Source organism: Tamandua tetradactyla, chromosome 12 (assembly GCF_023851605.1).
Source record: "Tamandua tetradactyla isolate mTamTet1 chromosome 12, mTamTet1.pri, whole genome shotgun sequence".
Taxonomy (NCBI): Eukaryota; Metazoa; Chordata; class Mammalia; order Pilosa; family Myrmecophagidae; genus Tamandua; species Tamandua tetradactyla.
The window spans coordinates 33,048,765-33,071,225 of NC_135338.1; the positions used below are offsets into that span (position 1 = coordinate 33,048,765).

Sequence of the window (22,461 nt, forward strand, 5' to 3'; positions counted from 1 at the left end):
AGCAGGCGGTAGTATTAAGCCTGAAGTCCAGATTATATACATATATTTTTTTCACCATTCTTAATTCAATGAATAATTCCTATGCAGAAAATTAGCACTAAGTGAATAATCAGAAAGCAAATATAAATGACCTATGCCATCTGACTGAGGAACAGAGATTATTCTATCAGAGCTATCAGCCTTCACCTAGTTCACTGGGTATGAACCAAATCAGAAAAACAGAACCTACTCTGTCTAGAACATCAACTTCTGTTCTGACCTAGAGTTTAAATGTATCCAAGAAACAGAAAACATACAGACACTCGAACTAATGGTAGCAGTAGAATCTGTCAAGACTGTTTTTTATTACTTTATGTCACAAAAAGCACTGAAATTTCTTAGGCCTCTATCAGTTACTCTAAATTAAAGATTGTTTTCATTAAAAAGTATCACTAATAAGAAACACAAGCAAGAGGAAGGAATATATAAAATTCTAGTAAGGCAAGTAATATCAGGTTAGATTTGCTTAAGGCAAGAGTCTTGCCCACTTAACATGATTGGAACATCCCTTGATTTCTGGGCTAAAATTTGCATGTTCAAGGTCTTAATTAATGACTGAAGCATTAATTAGGATTGCTAAAGCAAATCCTGAAACTTAACACTTGGCACACATAATAAAAGACTTGATTTACCCAACACATATTGAGGAATCTTTGAGAAGCGGTGATTTAAGAAACTGGAACACTGACCACGATAAAATTAAATAATGGTCATAAATCCTTAGGACCATGACAAAGTGGCAGTCAGCAGAAAAGAAAGATGCAGTTGTCACAACTTAGGGATAGATAGAAGTGGATTATTTTTTGTACAGTGTGGGATAAATTAGAGACTCAGGAAAATTTGGTAGTGGGCTCTCCCACATCAGCATTATGTAGAGCTGTGTTTGAGGACCAACGAAAGGGTGAATTATTTCTATCCTACTTCCCCATCCAAGAATTCTTCCAATTATTGGAAGACGTTCTTTATATATACTAACTTTCCCCTCCTTTCCAGTCTTCAGAAAAGGAGAGAATTCTTAAAAAAACAAATCTAAGCTCTCATTCCAGGTAAGAATTTCACAGTTACAATAGTTACCTCAAAAATAGAAGTATGAAGAACAAGTCAAAAATCTGGTTTCAAAGTTATACTAAGAATCTCCCTATGGCAACTTTGAAGGGGCAAATGGTCCTGAAAAAGACCTTAGTTACAAAGGTATTCCAATCCCAGGGAATTGTTAGTTATCTGAGCAAAGTTGGCAAATGAAGTTGGTCAGTAATAAAAGGAGATTACTCGTGATTGGGTCTGGAATAAACTTGTTTCTAACGACCCATTGTAGGCATGATTACAGCAGGTGAAGAAAGAGTAGCGTCTTCTTCCTTCCACTGAGAAGTGATAGTCTTTAACTGAGTGTAGAACTGGATGCCCTAAAAGAACGAAGGGGGAAAAAAAAAGAATTATCATATATTTCTGGGGGAAAACTTATTAACATGTGAGCCAAAAAAAAGATATTCAGTACATTTATGGCATTATGGATACATAGTTTATAAGACGAGGCTCAAGCAAGAGAGAGTGCATTGTGCAAATCTAACACTTATAAAATTACTAAGAAATTACTAGCAAGCTAGAAAGATGTTATTAGGAAAAAAACACCGTTTGATTTAAATACCCTTCTAAAATTACCTGACAAAATCTGGTTACTTTAGTATATTGAAAACAACTTTAGAAATTATTATAATAACTTTCAACATAGAATACAGTTAACTTTTACTATATTTTATTATGTAAGAACCATATCTTCATGTGTTCTTTCCAGAATGTAAAGCAACAATTTCATTACTAAGGTTTAAGACTTCAAATTGTGTATGAGGTCTTTCCTTTTCTCCCAAAAAACTTTACTTACCTGGATAGCTTACAGAAATTAAACTAACAGGGGGGGAGGGGGAAGGAAAAAAAACTGCAAAAGTGACCAATATGCAAATTGGATAACACTCTTCAAATAATGAAAGTGATGACTTCCTAACCAGTTGGCCATACTGTCTTATCTGAATTTGAATCCCATCAATTTTTTTTAAACTGATTAAAAGGGAAACCTGTATAAAAAACATGTACTTTATTAATGAAGCTTCCAAAATGGCCATACTTCTCTGGTACTACAAAAAATTTCCACTAACTCATTTGTTCAACAAATATTTGGGTGTCTGCTTTGTGCCAGATACTGCAGATAAGTAAATAATTATTAGAACAGTTGCTAAAATAAAATGTATATATAGAGAAATTAAACCTACCTCCATCCCACTCCAAGATCTACCAGTTTGAACATTTTGTCATCTTTGCCATATCATTTTATCACCTACTTATCGATCTACTATCTATTTTCTCAACATTTGAGAATACATGCATACATCATAATCCTTGAACACATAATACATACATATACATTTCCTATGAACAAGGATATTCAATTATGTCATCATCTAAAATGCAGTTATCAAATACAAGAAATTCAATGTTGATATAAAGCTTATATCCTATATACCAGTTTTTCTTATATCCCAATATTGATATAAAGCTTACATCCTATATTCCAGTTTTTTTCTTATATTCCAAAAATATCCTTTTGAGCCTTTTTTCTCCTCCATTCTTATATCCTATCCAACAGCATGTATTTGTGTTGTCACTATCTCTATAGTTTTTTTTTCTTATTAATTGTGGAAATATCCATACAACATAAATGTTCCCATCCCAACCACTCCCAAGCACACCATTCAGTGGTGTTAATCACATTTACTATGTTGCAGTACCCTAACCACCATTCATTACTAGGACTTCCCCGTTATCCCAAATAGAAACCTTACAACTCATTTTGCATTAACTCTCCATTGCTCCTGCCCCTCACCCTTGGTAACCTGTACTTGACTTTCTATCTCTGGTCTTTGCATATCCTGATATTTTCTTTGCGGGTACCATGGGGCTTAAATTAAACATCCTAACTCTGTAACAGTCTTGTTTGCTTTGACACCAACTTAACTTCAATAACATACATAAACTATGTTCCTATACCACATTTCCTCCAGTCCCTACTTTTATGTAGTGCTTGTCACAAAGTACATATTTATACATAATGAGTCCTAAACCATTGGTTTATCATTACATTTTATACATTTGCCTTATAGATCCTGTTGGAAGTAAAAAGTAGAGTTACAAATAAAAAATACAATAGTACCCTTATATTTATCCTCGTTACTATCTTTACCAGAGATCTTTATTTCTTCATGTGGCTTCAGTCAGTTATCTATTATCCTTTCCCTTCAACCTGCATAACTCCACTTAGCATTTCTTGGAGGGCCAGTCTGGTGGTGATGAAGTCCATTAGCTTTTGTTCATGTGGGCATGCCTTAATCCCTCTCTCATTTTTTTCTCATGTGCAGGCTCTGGGAATTGAACTCAGGTCTCCCACATGGCAGGCATGAATTATAACACTGAACTCTCCTTGCACTGCCCATCCCTCCCTCATTTTTGAAAGACACTTGTACCAGATATAGAATTCTTGGGTGATACTTTGCTTTCAGCACTTTAAATATGTCTTTCCACTGCCTTCTTGCTCTCATGGTTTCTGATGAGAAATTGACAGTCTTATGGAGGCTCCCTTATATATGATACATTTCTTCTCTCCATGGCTTTTAGAATTCTCTACCTTAAGCTTTGATTATAACATGGTGCAATGTGGTCCATTTGGGTTTATCTTGTTTGGAGTTTATTGAACATCATGGATGTGTATATTCATGACTTTTGTTAAATTTGAGAAGTTTTGGCCATTTTTTTTAACTTTCTTTATTGTATAATATAACATATATACAAAGCAAAGAAAGAAAAAAGCAATAGTTTTCAAACCACTCCTCAACAAGCAGTTACTGGACAGATCCCAGAGTTTGTCATGGGCCACCACACCATCATTTCAGATTTTTCCTTCTAGCTGCTCCAGAACATTGGAGGCTAGAAGGAATAAATATTTTTTTTATCATCACAATCAACTTTTTTCTTTTTTTGTGAAAAATAACATGTTCTAGTTTGCTAGCTGCTGGAATGCAATATATCAGAAATAGAGTGGCTTTTAAAAAAGGGAATTTAATAAATTGCTAGTTTATAGTTCTAAGGCCAAGAAAATGTCCCAATTAAAACAAGTCTACAGAAATGTCCAATTTAAGGCATCCAGGGAAAGATACCTTGGTTCAAGAAGGCCGATGATGTTCAATGTTTCTCTCTCAGCTGGAAGGGCACATGTTGAACATGGCGGCGTCTGCTGGCTTTCTTGTGGCTCTACCAAAAGGGACTCTCTCCCAAATGTTTCCTCTTTTAAAGGATTTCAGCAAGCAACTCCACCGTCAATGGGTGGAGACACACCTCCATGGAAATCATCTAATCAAAAGTTACCACCCACAATTGGGTGGGTCATATCTCCACGGAAACAATCAAAATGCTCCCACCTAGCAGTATTGAATGAGGATTAAAGGACATGGCTTTTCTGGGATCCACCACAGATTCAAACCAGCATATAACACATATACATAAAAGCAATGATTTCAAAGCACACCACCACAATTAGTTGTAAGGCAGATTTCAGAGTTTGACATGGGTTACAATTCCTCAATTTTAGATTTTTAATTCTAGCTGCTCTAAGATACTGGAGACTAAAAGAAACATCAATATAACATTTCAGCAATCATAACTTGTTTGATAAACGCTACCTTCTCTGTATAACTCCACCATCACCTTTGATCTTTCTGTTCCACTCTTTAGGGGTATTTGGGCTATGGCCACTCTAACTTTTTCATGTTGGAAGGACTGTCAATAATATGGAGTAGGGAGTTGGAACTAGCTAATGTTGTGGAGAGGCTGGGCCCTCTAGATTTCAGGACTTATCTGGTCCAGGGACCTATCTGGAGGTTGTAGTTTTCTGGAAAGTTACCCTAGTACATGGAACCTTTGTAGAATATTATATATTGTTCTAGGTATTCTTTAGGATTGGCTGGAATGGTTTTAGTTGGGGTTTGACAAGTTATGATAGGTAGCAGTGTCTAACTGAAGCTTGTGTCAGACTGACCTCCAGAGCAGCCTCTTAACTCAATTCTCATAGTCACTGATACCTTATTTATTACACTTCTTTCCCCCCTTTGGTCAGGATGGCATTGTTGATCCCACAGTGCCAGGACCAGACTCATCCCTGAGAGTCATCTCTCATGCCACAATCTCCCATTTCACACCCAGATATCATGTCCCATGTAGGGGGGTGTTGGCCATTATTTTTTGAATATTTTATCTGCTCCATTCTCTGTTTCTTCTCCTTCTGGTACTCCTACAGTGTGTATAGTGGTATTTTTGAAGGTGTGCTACAGGTTTCTCAGGATCTATTCACACTTTTCTTCATTCTTTCTTCCTTCTACTTCTCAAACTGTTTGACTTCAATTGTCTTATCTTTAGGTTCACTGATTCTTTCTTCTGCCAGCTCCAATCTGCCAAAGAACCACTCTAGGGAACTTTTAATTTGTGTTACTGTGGTCTTCAGCTCCATTTGGCTCCTTCTCATAATTTCTGTCCCTCTATTGGCATTCTCTTTGCATTCATCTGTTTTTCCCCTATTTCCTTTGGTTCTTTGTCCATGTTTTCCTTTAGCTCTTAGAGAATATTAGGACCATTTTTAAAAAGTATGGTATGTTCCAGGTTTGATTCTACTTATTGATGGTTTCTAATTTTCTCCTTTGCCTGGGCCATTGCTTCCATTTTCTTTGTCTGCTTTGCTGAAATCTGGACATTTTGATATTTTCATGTATCATTGCTGGAATTTGGACCCTATAGTGTCTGTTCCTAAGGCTTGTATACAGCTAATTTTAAAAAAAAGCAAAAAGAAAAAAACCCCACCTTTCCCAAGTCTTTGCAGATTTGCCTGTACAAATGCTTTCCTACAGGGCTTATCCATACAATGAGGTTAGAAAATAGCTCCCAGCTGATAAGTAGGGACTTCCTGGACCTTTCTTGGCCTCTGTCTTGTCTTGGGCATGCGCATGTGTAGTCCTAGGAATTCCCCTGTTCACATGAATATGAATGTCTCCTCTTCCCCTGGAGACTGTTTTCTCATAGTTCAGGACATTGCCATGTACATACCATAGCCAGCAACTCTTTGCCCCAGGTGGTATGACTTGACTGTTCTCCTGTAATGTTATGTAGGAAGAGTTCAATGAACTGCCTACTATATGACCTGGGATGGCAAGTTCCTCAGGCCACCACCAGCAGAATGGGCCAAACATACATGCTCTCCTTACATGAAGTTACTTTGCTTCCTCCGGAGCCGGGACTAGTTACCTACACTGGGAGTATGGGTCAGCTCTATGCTGAGCGAGTGATGGGTGAGGGCAGGTCCAGCCATAGTGTCATGAGCTTAATTAAGTAGACTTTTTCTTTTTTTTTTTTATTAATTAAAGAAAAAAAAAGAAATTAACCCAATATTTAGAAATCATTCCATTCTACATATGCAATCAGTAATTCTTAACATCATCACATAGATGCATGATCATCATTTCTTAGTACATTTGCATCGATTTAGGAAAAGAACTAGCAAAACAACAGAAAAAAATATAGAATGTTAATATAGAGAAAAAAATATAAGTAATAATAATAGTAAAGGAAAAAGAAAAAAAAAGATAAACAGACAGACAAAAAAAAAAAAACCTATAGCTCAGATGCAGCTTCATTCAGTGTTTTAACATGATTACTTTACAATTAGGTATTATTGTGCTGTCCATTTTTGAGTTTTTGTATCTAGTCCTGTTGCACAGTCTGTATCCCTTCAGCTCCAATTACCCATTATCTTACCCTGTTTCTAACTCCTGCTGGACTCTGTTACCAATGACATATTCCAAGTTTATTCTTGAATGTCGGTTCACTTCAGTGGGACCATATAGTATTTGTCCTTTAGTTTTTGGCTAGACTCACTCAGCATAATGTTCTCTAGGTCCATCCATGTTATTACATGCTTCATAAGTTTATTCTGTCTTAAAGCTGCATAATATTCCATCGTATGTATATACCACAGTTTGTTTAGCCACTCGTCTGTTGATGGACATTTTGGCTGTTTCCATCTCTTTGCAATTGTAAATAATGCTGCTATAAACATTGGTGTGCAAATGTCCGTTTGTGTCTTTGCCCTTAAGTCCTTTGAGTAGATACCTAGCAATGGTATTGCTGGGTCATATGGCAATTCTATATTCAGCTTTTTGAGGAACCGCCAAACTGCCTTCCACAGTGGTTGCACCATTTGACATTCCCACCAACACTGGATAAATGTGCCTCTTTCTCCGCATCCTCTCCAGCACTTGTCATTTTCTGTTTTGTTGATAATGGCCATTCTGGTGGGTGTGAGATGATATTTCATTGTGGTTTTGATTTGCATTTCTCTAATGGCCAGGGACATTGAGCATCTCTTCATGTGCCTTTTGGCCATTTGTATTTCCTCTTCTGATAGGTGTCTGTTCAAGTCTTTTTCCCATTTTGTAATTGGGTTGGCTGTCTTTTTGTTGTTGAGTTGGACAATCTCTTTATAAATTCTGGATACTAGACCTTTATCTGATATGTCATTTCCAAATATTGTCTCCCATTGTGTAGGCTGTCCTTCTACTTTCTTGATGAAGTTCTTTGATGCACAGAAGTGTTTAATTTTGAGGAGCTCCCATTTATTTATTTCCTTCTTCAGTGTTCTTGCTTTAGGTTTAAGGTCCATAAAACCGCCTCCAATTGTAAGTTTCATAAGATATCTCCCTACATTTTCCTCTAACTGTTTTATGGTCTTAGACCTAATGTTTAGATCTTTGATCCATTTTGAGTTAACTTTTGTATAGGGTGTGAGATACGGGTCTTCTTTCATTCTTTTGCATATGGATATCCAGTTCTCTAGGCACCATTTATTGAGGAGACTGTTCTGTCCCAGGTGAGTTGGCTTGACTGCAGTAGACTTTTTCTTGATACAGCACTCGCCCTATTACTGCAGTCCTTTACCTGTTTTCTGGAGCTTTGAGAAAGATGTTTCTGCTAGTTCTTGCTGGTTGTTTAAAAGCTTCTGTAGGGGGATAGAGCCCTGAAGTGTCTTACTCTCCCATCTTGATTGGGGTGAAGACTGTTATTCTCATTTTCAGAAAGAAACTTGAGATACAAAGAGGGCGCTTAATCTCTACAAGGTCCCAGGTAATAATTGGTCAACCTGGAATTTGAAATCAGCTTGGCTCTAGATCTGCCTTGTTTTTCTTGCTGTATTCATAGTGCCTAAAATGGTGTTTGGTACAAAGAAGGTGCGCAATAAATTTTTAACTATTATTGGAGAAATACATACATTGGGAGCACATGGAAGTATATCCAGTTCAGTACTGAGGAAAAGAGGGAGGTGGTTAGAAGTGATTTTCTGGAGGAACCATTCTTTAAACTGAGAAATGACAGATGATTAGGAAGGGGGTCACAGGGAGAGGAAATGCCATATAAAAGAGGTGGACTACCCCATACTCTTTCTCCATAACTATGGTGCCTTGAGTTATTCAGAAGCAGCAGCTTTGGAAAAATACTGTTAACTTTTAAATCTTTTCTAGGGGACCTACTAACAAGCACTGCAAAACTACGTATGACCTCACAGAAGCTGCTGGCAGGCTCTTCCTGGCAGGATCCTTCCAAATGAATATGTTCAAGAAAGTTTCTTAGAGAGAAAAAAATTAAACTTAGTTACCTGTTTGCCATAAAAATTGGTGTCTCCCCTGAAGGAAGATCGAGAGCCAGTGAATGAGAACATTGGCAAAGGCACTGGAATAGGGACATTCACACCCACCTAAAGCAGAGCAAATCCACATTAAATAGTGAGAAAAGAATTGAAACAAAGGAAATCTCCATTTAGAAGCAGAAACCATTTTTAAATTCTACATTTTGCCCCATCTGCCACCCCATGAACTTTTATTCCTGAAGAAGAAAAAGAGTATTTTGGGAGGTCAGAGGGGCCATCTTTAAGCAGTGACTGATCACTGTTACTGTCTCCCCTCAGATAAGAAACAGTAAATGGCTATAAAAGTCTTCTAAAATTCTGTTCACAAACCTGTCCGACATCCACCAGGTGGGAATATTTCCGAGCTGTGGCTCCATTGGTGGTGAATATGGCAGTGCCATTTCCATATGGATTGTCATTTACGATCTTGATGGCTTCGTCTAATGTTTCAGTCTCCAGAACCACAAGAACTGGACCAAAAATCTCTTCTTTGTAACAGGTCATATTTGGCTGCCAAGAATGATGAATCCAGAAAAGAGGTCAGCTTTTTGAATTTTGAGTACTTTGTACTTATTTAGTACTTTCACTTACTACTCACCATTTACATGGATGGCATTCATGTTAGCAATCTCTTTTTATCTTAAATCACCTATAAAAGAAGTCTTCTCTTATTCTGTGTTTCATCTTCCAAGCTACCAATCATATAACAACTTGAAATTCCTATTAACCAAAACTATGCTCCTTTTCTTCAAACACTGTAGTCTTAGGTTCCATGGCCCTTCACTAGCTCACTCTTTCATACCTGTACAACTTATTTTATACAATATGTTATTGAAAACTTACCTGGAAATTCATTTTTTATAAATCAAATCAAATACACATTACAAACATCAGAAAAAATTTCCCTTTAAAGAATTTTTTATGCTAAATTTTCTATAACATCATCTACTCTCATTTACCCCTTTGTCCCCCAAGAGTCTGTATATTTATATTTTGATATCAGTTCATATTTAAGCATTCAAAACATCCTTTACCACTATAATTTGTTGCTGATAAATGAATTTTTCCTCTATAGTACTGTGGCAAGAGATTTCATAATTTCTAGTACACTTATATAGTCTTGATTATTCAGGATTATAGAATTAGTAGGCATATATGAATTTCTAAAAAGCTTCCTAACCTCCATTTAGTCATTAATTTCAGCCTCTCAGAAATTTCAGAGTTTTGATAAAATATGACCGACCAGTTTTTGTTTTTTTTCTTGTCACTTTCTGGTGAAGATGCAGCTGTTTTGGGCACAAAGTAGACATTCAGTAAATAAATTATGTGGTAGACTTATTGATTGAAACACTGAAATTGCGGTAAGCTAGACAGCAAGAGAAAAAGGGAAGAGAGACTTAATTGTATACAAAGCAACTAACCAGGATAGTATAGAGCAGGGGTTGGCAAGCTATGACCTGTGGGCCCAACATAGCTTGCTACCTATTTCTGTTAGGCTCAAAAATTTAGAATGGTTTTTACATTTTTAAGTGTTTAGAAAAATATACATTTTATGACATGTAAAGAGTATATGAATTACAAATCTGAATGTCCATAAATAAAGTTGGAACACAGCCACATTCATTGTCTATGGCATTGTCTATGGCTGTGTCAGAGTTGAGTAGTTAAGCAGTTGCAGCAAAGACTCTATGATCCTGCAAAACCAAAAACACTATCGAGCTCTTTGCAGAAAGTTTGCCAACCCCTAGAATAGTAAAAATAGTAGCTCTGGTTGAAAGTTGGGACGGAAGACTCATTCAGACCCCAGAAGAGGTCTCCAAATGTTAATGTCTTCATTTATTAAATTGAGGGAATGAGATTACATTGCCCTTAAGGTTCCTTCAGATCTCATATTTGAAAAATAAATAATCAAGAGTTGGCTATAAGATGATTATCTCTGTTTGCTCACCTTGACATCTGAGATGATGGTTGGACCAACAAAGTTGCCATTTTCATAGCCTTTGACTTTAATTTTTCGTCCATCAAGGAGGATGGACGCTCCCTCCTTTGTTCCACTATCAATCAGATTACAGACTCGCTCTTTAGCCTGGGGAGTTATAAGAGGGCCAAGATCAGCTCCAGGCTGGTCTCCTACAAAATAACATGGAAGTATTAACATAAATTATGACTGTTAATAAAAGATCATGACAAATCTTTTCTTAACAGAATTGTGACAAATACAGTATAAAAAGAGACAATGGTAAGAATAGACATGACTGCTCCCTAGGTTAACACCAATGTTAAAACCAGGAGCATAGTACCACAGATGCAAAATCTAAAGGAGCTAGGCAGATGATTGATTACCTGCATTGACTCTTAGGTTTTTGGCCCGCTCCACCAGCTCTGGCAGCCATTTCTTGGCATCTCCCACAAGAATCGCTGTTGAAAGGGCCATGCAGCGCTGACCAGCTGCTCCAAATGCTGCCCCAACCAGCTGGTTCAGGGTATTTTCCTTATTGGCATCTGGCATGACCACTCCATGGTTCTTGGCTCCCTGAGGAAGTACAAAAAGTAGATGAGTTTTCCATGGCCAAGTACAATTAAGCTAAGAAACTAAGCAAAGAATCTGAGATTTCAAATGAGAATTAAAGGAAAGAACTAGAGAATTCATCCTCTGTTGCTTTGAGAACAAAGATATTATCATTTTTGATATTGCTCAAGTCTGGGCAGCACTGAGGGAATTCTCCAAATTACTTTCACTTTCCCAGCTGATATGTATTTGTTTTCACTCAAATTACAGGCTAGATACTCCATCTAGAAGTCAAGAACTCCTATTCTTTCCTGTGAATTAGGAAAGAATTTGCTGCCTGATAGATTTCCCACTTATAAGGAGAGCAATGTAAACAAAGAGTTGCCAATAATAATAATGCCAGTAGCCACCCAAAAGATAATATAGAAAGTAGACCTCCTGATACATAATCTCTGGAAAGAGGTTCCTCAAACGGGCTTGCAAATACATAGCTTCATAAATTTCTTTTTTATATGGGATGGCATATGTCTTTTCTACACACACTTGCATTTCCATATACAACTTTATAGTGCATGCACGGACAGATACTGTGTCTTCTACTTAATTTTATCCCATTACACATAGTATAATGTTGAACACAGAATACACTCAACAAATGTGTAGTGAACTGAGAGGTTTAAGTCAAATTGGCCAAAACACATTCAGCCATAAGTGGAAGTAAGTGGGCAGGTCATGAACAGTTTCCAAGCCCTGGCATAAGTGGCCCTATTCTTTCTGCAACATTAGTTGAAGAGTGAGAAAGCAACCACTGGACTTTATACTTAGTATCAAAGAATTTTGCCCAAGAATAGCCAGCTATGTATTTGGCAAAGAACTAGAAGAGAACAACACAACTATGCAACCAGGTGAACCACACTCACATAACATATGGAGATATTTGGCTCTTTCCAGTGCTTTAAATAGCCTGAAGACTTAGGCATGACCATAGCTTTGACATTAGTAGTTAGGATATGCCTTAAAAGAAGGAAGGATAAGGGACTAGAAACATGGTAGGGAGGAAAGAACAGGGCAGGAAGGAAGAAAAAGGCCCAAAACCAGAAGATGCTAGTTCTGTTTTGACTTTTTTGGGAGGAATGTATGCTTTGTCATCAAGATTGTTCATGATAATAGGTGACTAAAATGACTTTGAATATAACTCATCACAAGGTTAATAGTTAAAGGGAAGACATTTAGAATGATATGGTAATTAAGAAATAGTGGCATTAGGTTAGGGTGAATATGCTGAAGGGCTGTTTCTAAGTAATTTTAACTCATATAATAAATGTATATAACATAATTGTTTGGGGAGGAATGGAATAAGAATCACCATGTTGGCTTGAACTCTTTTGCCATGTCTTGACCCTCTCTCGAAGATGTACTCTCCTGCCTGGTTGGAGCCCACAAAGCTGATTGCTTTGATGTCTGGATGGTCGCAAATAAAATTTACAGCTTTAAAAAGAAAATAAAATCAATTTAGCTTCCAATCCTTCATTATCTTTCTCATTTGCTGTTCCAGAGTTTCCACTTCTAATCTAACTCTGAAGGCTCTAACTCCTTTTTCCTCCAAAATAATAGCCTTTCAATACTCAACCCTTCCCTTTTGTCCTTTAAGATTGTGATTATTTACTTAACTGTCCTTATATACTGGGACTCTGAGATGCCCTCATGTGAGAAGCAAAATAACATAGCTTTTAAAAGCAAAAACTGGAGTCAACTTTCCTGGGTATACATATTCTGACTTTGACAGTCTCTAGCATTATGACTTTGGGCAAATTAACTTAATTGTGCCATGCCTCAATTTTTTCATCTGTAAAATGGAAAAATAATAGAACCTGCCTCAAAAAGTTATTATAAAAAATTAAATAGTATTTGAAAAACATAAATAATGCCTAAAACAAAAAAGCGCTATTTAAGTATTAGTTATTATTACATGAATTAGAATGTATTCAGTCTCTCTGAGATCTGCAAATTCTCTGAGTTAAATACTCTTGTGAATTCTCTCAATAGTGAAGTGAAAACTTTATCTTATTGTATCTAGCTCTAACCCACACTTCTTGTTTCCCAATATATACTGTAGGAAAAGAAACACTGCTAGTCCTCAGTTACTTTAGCACACAGAGATGGCAAACAGTCAATATTACCTTTAAACATGGAGGATACTTTTAGTAAATCTCTTCCTCCTTAGGTTTCTCATTTTCAAATGCCCCTATTATGACTTAACACCTTGATTTTTTGATAGGCAGATTAAAAGCCAAATGCAAAAGGGCAGTTACCTTCATGCTGTCCATGGATGATGTTCAGTGTTCCATCTGGAGCACCAGAGTCCTGGAGCAACTTAGCAAGAAGCATAGTTGCTCCAGGGACTCGCTCTGATGGTTTCATTAGGAAGGTATTTCCACATACCATGGCCATGGGAAACATCCAAAGGGGGATCATGGCTGGAAAATTGAATGGTGCAATGCCTGCACACACACCCAGGGGTAGACGGTAGGAATAAAGGTCCATGTCTTTGGTGATGGATGGCATGGTCTCTCCCAGTATGAGGGACGTCACACTGCAGGCATGCTCAACCACCTCTGGAACAAAGAAGAAGTCAGGCTACCAGTTTTCCACACTACATGCTACTTAGCTTTGCCAAAGTCTACTCAGCAGACAGGAAGAAGCTCAGGGCAATGACAGAGGGAAGAAATACATGTCTTTCCATGTGAAGCGGCTGTACAAAATGGGATCCTCTGAATGGGAAAAATATAGTGAATTACATATACCTACTGGATGATCATTTGTGTAAAGAATAAAGTAGATCAATTTCATAGATACCTCAGAAGTATTGTCATTTTCCACAAGTATTAAAAGATATATCAAGGAGGGGGATAGCAATAATCTACATAAATGAAGAAGCAGCCTTCCATCTTCCTTTGTTCCTTCCCAAAGTTCCCTGAAATCCCCAAGAGGGACTCCCAGCTTACGAAGGCCTCGAAATACATCTCCTTCAGCATCAGCTAGGGTCTTCCCTTGTTCCAACGTGATTAACCTGGCGATTTCTTTCTAGAGAGAAAACACACAAATATAAACTAATGTGCCTCCTTTTAGTTCTCATGCAGCCAAGGAAGGTCAACACTGTTAGACGAGCAGTACTGGGGAGAGCAGTGTTCAGTGTCTCTCTGTATTGTAGAATATTTGACTTTGTATGATTAGAGAAAGGCAGTTAAAGTATATTCTCCAGGCACTAGTTCAGAACCATTTAGACTTCTTACCAAGTTTTCTTTAATAAGTTGCTGATAGCGGAGCAGGACTTGCTGACGGCTTAATATTGAAGTGTCTGCCCAAGGAGGAAAAGCACGTTTGCAGGAAGCAACAGCTGCATCCATTTCAGCCTTGGTGGCCTGAGGGACCCTACCAATTACCTCATTGGTGGCCTGATAAGAAAAAGAAGCACATGATACATTGTCTCTTTCCATCTTCTCCATTTTTCATTCAACTACAGAAGCAGCATGATATGCTTCATGATAGGCCCCCACTTTCCCACCAAGTTCTGAGAATTCTAGGTTAGTTTAAGCCCAAAAGCTGTTTTGCTTACTGGGTTGTGGATGTCATTCCATTTGTCACTTTTGGATTCAACAAATTTCCCATCAATGAAAAGTTTAACAGTTGGCTGGAAAATAAAAACACACAAAACTTTGCATTAGTTAATTGCTTTGTTTTTCTCTTTCCCTTCCATAAAGAGGAAGGAGTTTGAGTTGACAACTGAACCGTCCATTTTCTAGAAATGTTACCACTGGTATACTTGTCTACCATGTATATTAAGATGTGGCAGAGTCAACATTGTGATTTCTCTGAGAATGGAAAATTCCCTACAAATCACACAGTCGAATTTATAAGTTGCGAAATTATTAGTTTGTTCAGGCTCTATCTACTTGATGCAGCCATTCAAAATTGTAACTATAAAGTCTATACTGCAGTAGTGAATATGTTTATGTAATAACAGACATATTAGATAAGAAAGCCAAGATAGAAAATTTCACATACACTGATCACAATGCAAGGGAGAAAAATGGGAATACCCCAAAATTATACTGGATTCCTTCTCAGAAGTCAATCTTTAGAACAAACTCACCACTGAAGAGGAAGAGAAGGATGATGCTGGATACCAAGTAGAATTTATCTTGGAAGAAACCTGGGAGGTAAAGGAATGATTATTTTGATAAACACATAAAATCATGCTCAGAAGGACCATATAATCTTAAAGAGAAAAAATATAAGACGTGAAACTATGAGAATAATAAACCATAGTGGTCATACCCTCAATTTTCAGGACAGTCCTGATTAAAAAAATTTTTTTGTTATACCATTATTTTCCTTTTCTTTTTGGTCCAGAAAATGTCACCATAAATTTAATGATATGAAAACACCATGGAATCTAACATAATAGGAGTTGAATATAAGATAGTATATAATCAAGTGTCAAATGTAAGGTTTAATATGCCCATACAAACACTTGAACTCAAATGCTCCTAACAGCTTAACTTGTAATAGCCCAAAGCCTGGAAACAACCTAAATGTCCACCACTGAGTGGGCAAATGGGAAAGTGGTATATCCATGCAGTGGAATACTACTCAGAAATTAAGAGGAATCAAGTAATGATACATGCAATAACATGGATGAATCTTAAAGTAATTAGGCTGAGTGAAAATCAGACTTAAAAAATTTACACACTGTGGTTTCATTTATATAGAACTAGAAAATGTAAACTAATCTATAGTGTCAGAAAGCAGATCAGTGTTTTCCTGGGATGATGGCAGAGATGCTGAAGACGGGTGGGAGGGAAACTTTTGGGATAATGGATATGCTCACTACCTTGATTGTGATGTTTTCACAGGTGTGTAACAAATGGTAAACTTAACAGATTGCACATTTTAAATATTTACTGTTTATGTCAATATATTTCAATAAATCTGTTTTTAAAAAGCCATATATACCATATAGGAAATAAATATAATATGTTACATTTGATAGGGTATCATTAGTAAATGGGAAGAAGGGTTCAGTTACATTAAGGAAACCCTCAAACTGTAACACTGTAAGACTAGGATGTAAAAGAAAGTTGCAATCTATTATTTTGTCTGAAGAGAGACTATGTCAACCAATGGGTTTAAGGTTGAATGAAGTGCAAGAATTTGTGTGCCTACAGCACGGTCCAGAGAAAGGGTGCTGGGTCCTTTAGGCAAGGAGACAATCTTTCCAAATTTCTCCCATTTCTCACAAAACCTATTTCATACCATCAACCCTTTCTGGGAACCTATCATGTCTTATTTATAGCCATGTTCTTTGTACATAGTAGGAATTCACCAAATGCCTAAAGAAGGTGTGCTAGGCAGCTATATGGCCTAACTGCCCCCAGCCCCAGCCTAGGTTAGGCATTCCTTTTTTATATTCCTGTAACAGCCCATATTTCCCTTATGAGGTATATTTCTCTACTCTAATTGCCTGATTACTTATCCTGTTACTCAACAAGACTATTAGTTCCATGAGGGCAGGTACTGCATCTGTTTTGTTCAACTATCTCACAGAGTTACTGTGATCAAAACTGCCCATGTAAGGAAAGCAGCTAGCACCGAGTTGTAATAGAGAAGTTAGGATTTAGGGGATGATAAATTTCTGAACTGTAATCCAGCTGCCTTGATCTCCGATAATGATTAGATATGTCCTTGTGATTGTTAAAATGTTGTGACTGACTTCCATTTGTACTCATTTTATCTAGTTTTAAACTTTAGAGTCTTATGATCACTAAAGGCAGCCCCTAATGTTTATTAGTGAAGGACCTTGAGTCAGCCCAGAACTAACCTACCCAAGTTCCAAAGCTATAAATGAAGCTGGATATATAACCAAAATGGGCCTACCTGACATGTGCAGTAGCTCAAACTTTAAGTGAAAAATTACACCCATCATATTAAGGTAGCCATTTTCTTACATATGTTCTGTGACTAAGCATGTAATCAATCTGCACATGGTCAATAATTAGATCAGCCCTAATTACATCATCAGAGCTAGTATGTTTATTATCTTAAAACCTGCCCATCTTTTGATACTAAAAACTATCAGAATTACTGCAGTTTGGGGAGACAAATTTTTAGGCAAATAGGCTATCTGATCTTATGTTTGGTGCCTAGCAATAAACTCTTTCTTTGAAACCCTGATGTCTCAGGAATTGGTCATGTGAGCATATCAGGCAAAGGACCCACCAAATACAATCAAACTATGATTGGTATCATCGTTGGTGATCATTAAATGCTAATATTCACTATTATTGTATTATAAATACTACTTGCTCTCATTCTTTGCTCTTTCAGAACTTATTAATTCTCCTAAAAAGTTCCAACTCCACTAATTCCCCTTTCACTTTCAGGAGCTGACCTTGTTTTTCCCACTTCAGAGAAAACAAACTATCAGATGGGAGCTCCCTAAACTAACAAACCTACAAAGCTGACATGAACCTTTACCCATTCTTTTTTCCTTCCCTCTTCTTAAGTATGGAAGGTAGCTAAGAAGCCTCACGAAGGTAAAATGACTGGAACACAGTCATTTAATATCCATATCTATGGACCAAAGAGATCTCTGACCTTCAGTCTAAGGCTAATATGTACACCAGTGCTCTGAAGCCATTCATTCCTACTGTCTCAGACACTTCCATCAATTATGTTCTCCTTCCTGTACCCGAAACCTCTCCTCATCCAAAAGCTCCTTTATTACCACATATACACTAAAAAAACCTCCTTCCTCTTCCTTAAATCCATGTTCTCTTCCACTTAATCAATGTCCTTAACAACCAAACTTCTTGAAAGCGTTTTCTATAATAGTTATTTTTATTTCCTTACTTCCCACTCACTCTTCAATCTACTCCAACCTTCATGACAGAATAGCAGTGACTTCCTAAATCCTATGGACCCTTCCCAGTCCCTCTTGTACTTGACCTCTCAGCAGAGATGTCATGGTTATTGATGTCCTTCTTCCTGAACCCTCTCTTATCACTTGTTTTTCACAAGTATCTCTGCTACCTTTTTGATCACCTCTTTTCAGCCTCCTTTGCTCACCTTCCTCTACCTGTCTCTTAGCTGTTTGACCTCTGTAAGGCTTGATCCTAAGCGTTCTTCTCACTCTGCATATTCTCCTTGGATGATTTTACCTACTCCCATGGCTTAATTATCTAGATTCTGATGATATCCACACCATATAGTCCTTAGCTGGAATCTTTCTATTCAGGTAATATTCATATAACTGCCTTTGCCACATCTCTACTTGGATGTTTCTTAGGTGTGTGTTCAAAAAACTGAATTCCTCATCTTCCCACCAACATGCTTGCTTCCTGCATCTCACCTCTCAGTGAATGGGGCCTCTATTCATCTAGAGGCCTAAGCAGAAACTTGAATGTCATCCCAACTCCCCTCTCTTTCTCCACAGCAAATCAAACAGCAAGTCCTGGCAATCTGTCCTGACAATCACCTTTAGAATGCACCCCTTTTTCTCTAGCCCCAATGCCATTACCCCAGTACATACCATCATTGTCTCTCCCTTGGACTATGATTATGGCTTCCTAACAGGTCTCCCAGCCTCCAATCTTAAACCTTCTGAATCTAGCTTCTACCATATAGCCTATGGGTCTTTCTAAAATACAAACCTGAACAGATCATGCTGTTGTTTAAAGCCCCCCAATGGCTTCCCACTCTCCTTGGATAAAGACTAATCTCCTAATGTCGCTTACAATGCCCAGCATAGTATCTTTACATCTCTAGTTTTACTGCTTGACACTTTCCTATTTGTTCTATAGACTCCAGCCATTCTGAATAGGCTTTGGCCTCTCTTTGCCTTAGCACATGCTATTGTTCCCTCTTCCTAAAATTATTTCATCCTATTTGCTTGACTCATTCCTATATCTTTAGGTCCCCACTTAGCCATTGCTTTCTCCAGAAAATCTCAATCTGGGGTCTGGGCTAAGTACCTTAATATGGAGTTCATAAAACACCCTGAATTTCTCTATTTCTCCTATCACATTAGGTGATAACAGCTTGTTTAATTATGTTTCTCTTCCTTTAGACCACTAGACCATTGTGTCCCTCAGCTTCTGGTGCAGTTCCTGGAATAAAGTAAGCACTCATTAATATTTTCCAGAATGAAAGAATGAGTATTTACCAAGCAACCTTGATAATAATTTTGCTCTATGTGCACTCTCTTAAAGGGCAGAAAATGCACGGATCAGACAACATGAGCATTCTAGGCCTTAGTTTTATTTTTTCACTTGCACACAGATTCCCTGCTGTCAAAAGGCTATAATTATCTATAAAATACATCAAGATCCTAGTTTTTGACAGTTTGGATCTATCTTTCCTTCATTTCCCAAGAAACACCTTCATTAGCACTGTTATTGAAGAAATCAACGTCAAACCAAAGTTCTTGCTCTTTAGATGCTTATTTGCTACTTACTATTTCCTTTATCAGGAACTCCCTTCTTCCCCTGGCGAATGGCCTGCTAGTCTTGTTAGAAACAGCCCCAGCCCCAAAGGCAACCACTTTTGGAATATTTTCCAGAATTGGCCATATGAAGTTGTGGCTCTGTTCCCACAGCACCCAGTGTTCTCCTATTGTTTATTATTATTATTACACATTTCTTGTTGTATTACAACAGGGGAGATTTCAGTGAAACCAAAGCCTGGGGCAATGCCTAATGCAGAAGAGATGTTTAAGTTCTGAATTCTCAGCTTCATCATTTACTACCACTTGAGACCTTGGGGAAACATAAGGGTCAGGTAATTTACATAATTATATTCACTAATTCTAATTCCCACAAATATTATCAAAACTAGAAAAGTGGTGGAGAAGGGTTAGACTTCAAGTATGACTTCGAAGTAATCTATACTCTTTCTACCACAACACTGAGGCAAGTCACAATCTCCTTAAAACTGGTTTTCTTATCTCTGAATGGGAAGGATATCTCAAAGAGCAGAGATTCTAGGTAAGTTTCACAAGGCACCATAAAAAAGAAAAGCTGAAAACTTAAAATAACTGAAAACAGGGAACTTTCTCCTTTACAGATTGTCTAATATTTATGCTGCTGCGCGCATATAGACTACTCTTTTGTCAAGGGCTCATGTTATAGCAACTCCTAATTGGCTAAGAGTTACTGTTTATGTTCAGAAGTTTCTTCAAATGAATCAGAAAATAGTGGCTGTTTCCAAAATAAAGTGCATGAGAGGAGAGATTTTTCTTGTTGATGCAAATGAACAAATTACCTTCTTTAAAGCTCTCAATGACTTATTATAATGGGCAAGGGTAAAAGGTAAAAGCCTATTTCTGAGGGTGTACTGATGGCTCAGTGGTAGAATGCTCGCCTTCCATGTGGCAGAACTGGGTTTGATTCCCAGCCCATGCACCTGCCCCCTCAGAAAAGCCTATTTCTGTGAAAGATGTCAAGGAGGGAGTTGGCAACTTTGTTTCTTTTTTACTAATACTAGAAAAACAGAACTAGAATCACAGCAAGAGATATATAAGGCCAGATCATTTGACAAAAACCCTCCAATCCATCTTCCACAATGTCCCATCAAAGACCATATTTAAACATGAATCTTCAATGACTCTGTCAAGAATCTTAACAATGCACAAGTTTCTGAGATAGAACTCACTGAAACCTGGTAAATACTATTATTATTTAAAAGTCCAGCAATATGGAGGAAGTTCCCAGGCTGGGTGAATGAACAAGAGAGGTAATGCTGTTTCTTGCAGATTTGAGAATTTTGCCTACAGTAAATCTTGTCTTATATTCTAAGTCCTTAATATGCATGCTCACTAGGCTTTGAAAAACAGGGGAAAGGCTTCGGATAGAGCTGGCCACCATAAGACTCGGGCTTGCAGCACTTGTAGCTTCACTACTTCTCCTTAGGCTTATCTTCAGAGGATCCACTTTCCCATGGGTGAAGTTGAGGGTATGTTGGTACTCCAAGAGCTGACTTTGGGACAGGAACTCACAATTCTTGTCTTCCCTGGCTCCCTCTATCACATTGCTTTAGAGATGTTTAGACCCTTGAGTGAACATGCAACATACTGATAGCATAACTACGGGCCCTTATTTACCTCCAACGTGAAAAGTGTAACTTCCCTGAGAGAAAGTTTCAGTGAAAGCCTTGGCAAGAAAAGGCCTGTGGAATACACAAAGAGCCACAGCTGGGACGCTTAGCAAGGCTGGTTTTGGTGAAAACCTAGTGGACACTTCTAGAAGGATATCCAAAGTTCATTCAGTAAAAAGTGTTATCATCAATTGTAACGAACTTTTCACACCAATGCAACTGTTGATGGTGAGGTGGTGTATAGAAATCCTGTACTTTATGCATTATTATTCTGTAAACCCACAACTTCTCTAATAAAAAAAAATTTAATTTAAAAAACGTTCATTCAGTGACCATCGCCCCTCGCGTGTCAGCTCCCCTCTTACCTCGGATAGGTACGATGAAGGAAAGGGAGCAGGAGAAAGAGCTCTAAAGGTTCTTGGGAGAGGTGGCAGGCGCGAAGGTGGAAGGGAAAGACGGTGAGGAGAACTAGAGAAGTAAGGGCAAGAAGGTGAAGGTAAGGAAGGGGTAGAGGTGGAAGAGCAGAGTGGGCCGAAGCCAGAAAACGGGAGGATCAGGAGTAGAAGGGCGGGGAACTAGGGGTGATGGCCCAGGACTGGAGCTGGGACGAGGCGTGGGGGTGGGGGAACACGGCCGCACAGGTCAGGTGAGAACACGAGACTCGGCCAAGAAGCTGGGCCAATAAGTCTGCCCGTCCGAGGTCGGTTGAGAGAGTGGACGGAAAAGATCCAATTCCTGGACTCGCGATCTTTCGTCCCTCACTCACCTGCAGGATACGGGCCCGGAATGCCGCCGCAGCAGCCACCACCGCCATGGCTCTAGGCCTCTTCTTCGTCTCCTTGCTCCTCTGCTGCTGGTGCAGATCCTCAGAAGTGCCACCGGGGCCAAACCCCGCCCCTCCATCTGCAGGACCTCTTCATTGGCAGAGAGGGCCATTTCTCCTAGCCAATCACGCACCCTGAACTCTGACTCCACCCCTAAATACCAGGCC

The 22,461-nt window shown here is 38.2% G+C and overlaps 2 protein-coding genes across 4 annotated transcripts in view; one reads left to right on the plus strand and one right to left on the minus strand.

The window, feature by feature from the left end:
• The window catches only part of BBOF1 (basal body orientation factor 1), a 56,390-nt gene extending 43,423 nt beyond the window's left edge, over positions 1-12,967 (plus strand). Inside the window, exon 13 of one of the 2 annotated variants that reach the window (XM_077123014.1) lies at positions 8,646-12,967. Coding sequence is in view for 1 of the 2 variants with exons in the window: in XM_077123016.1 (XP_076979131.1) it covers positions 8,646-8,657 (12 nt within the window). In the remaining variant the exon portion in view is untranslated. The remainder of the gene's footprint in view (positions 1-8,645) is intronic. The other variant, XM_077123016.1, reaches the window with a different exon arrangement.
• ALDH6A1 (aldehyde dehydrogenase 6 family member A1) lies at positions 246-22,360 on the minus strand. 2 transcript variants are annotated; one of them, XM_077123018.1, is made up of 12 exons: positions 22,237-22,360; positions 15,472-15,531; positions 14,935-15,009; positions 14,612-14,773; positions 14,324-14,402; positions 13,631-13,933; positions 12,685-12,806; positions 11,153-11,342; positions 10,758-10,939; positions 9,140-9,319; positions 8,780-8,878; positions 246-1,442 (listed from the first exon to the last, which is right to left on the minus strand). In XM_077123018.1, the coding sequence occupies exons 1-12, from the start codon at positions 22,282-22,284 to the stop codon at positions 1,338-1,340; spliced, it is 1,605 nt and encodes a 534-aa protein (XP_076979133.1). In that variant the 5' UTR covers positions 22,285-22,360; the 3' UTR covers positions 246-1,337. The 2 variants fall into 2 exon arrangements, with proteins under 2 accessions (XP_076979133.1, XP_076979134.1); XM_077123019.1 differs by lacking the exon at positions 8,780-8,878.
• Positions 22,361-22,461: the final 101 nt, after the last annotated feature.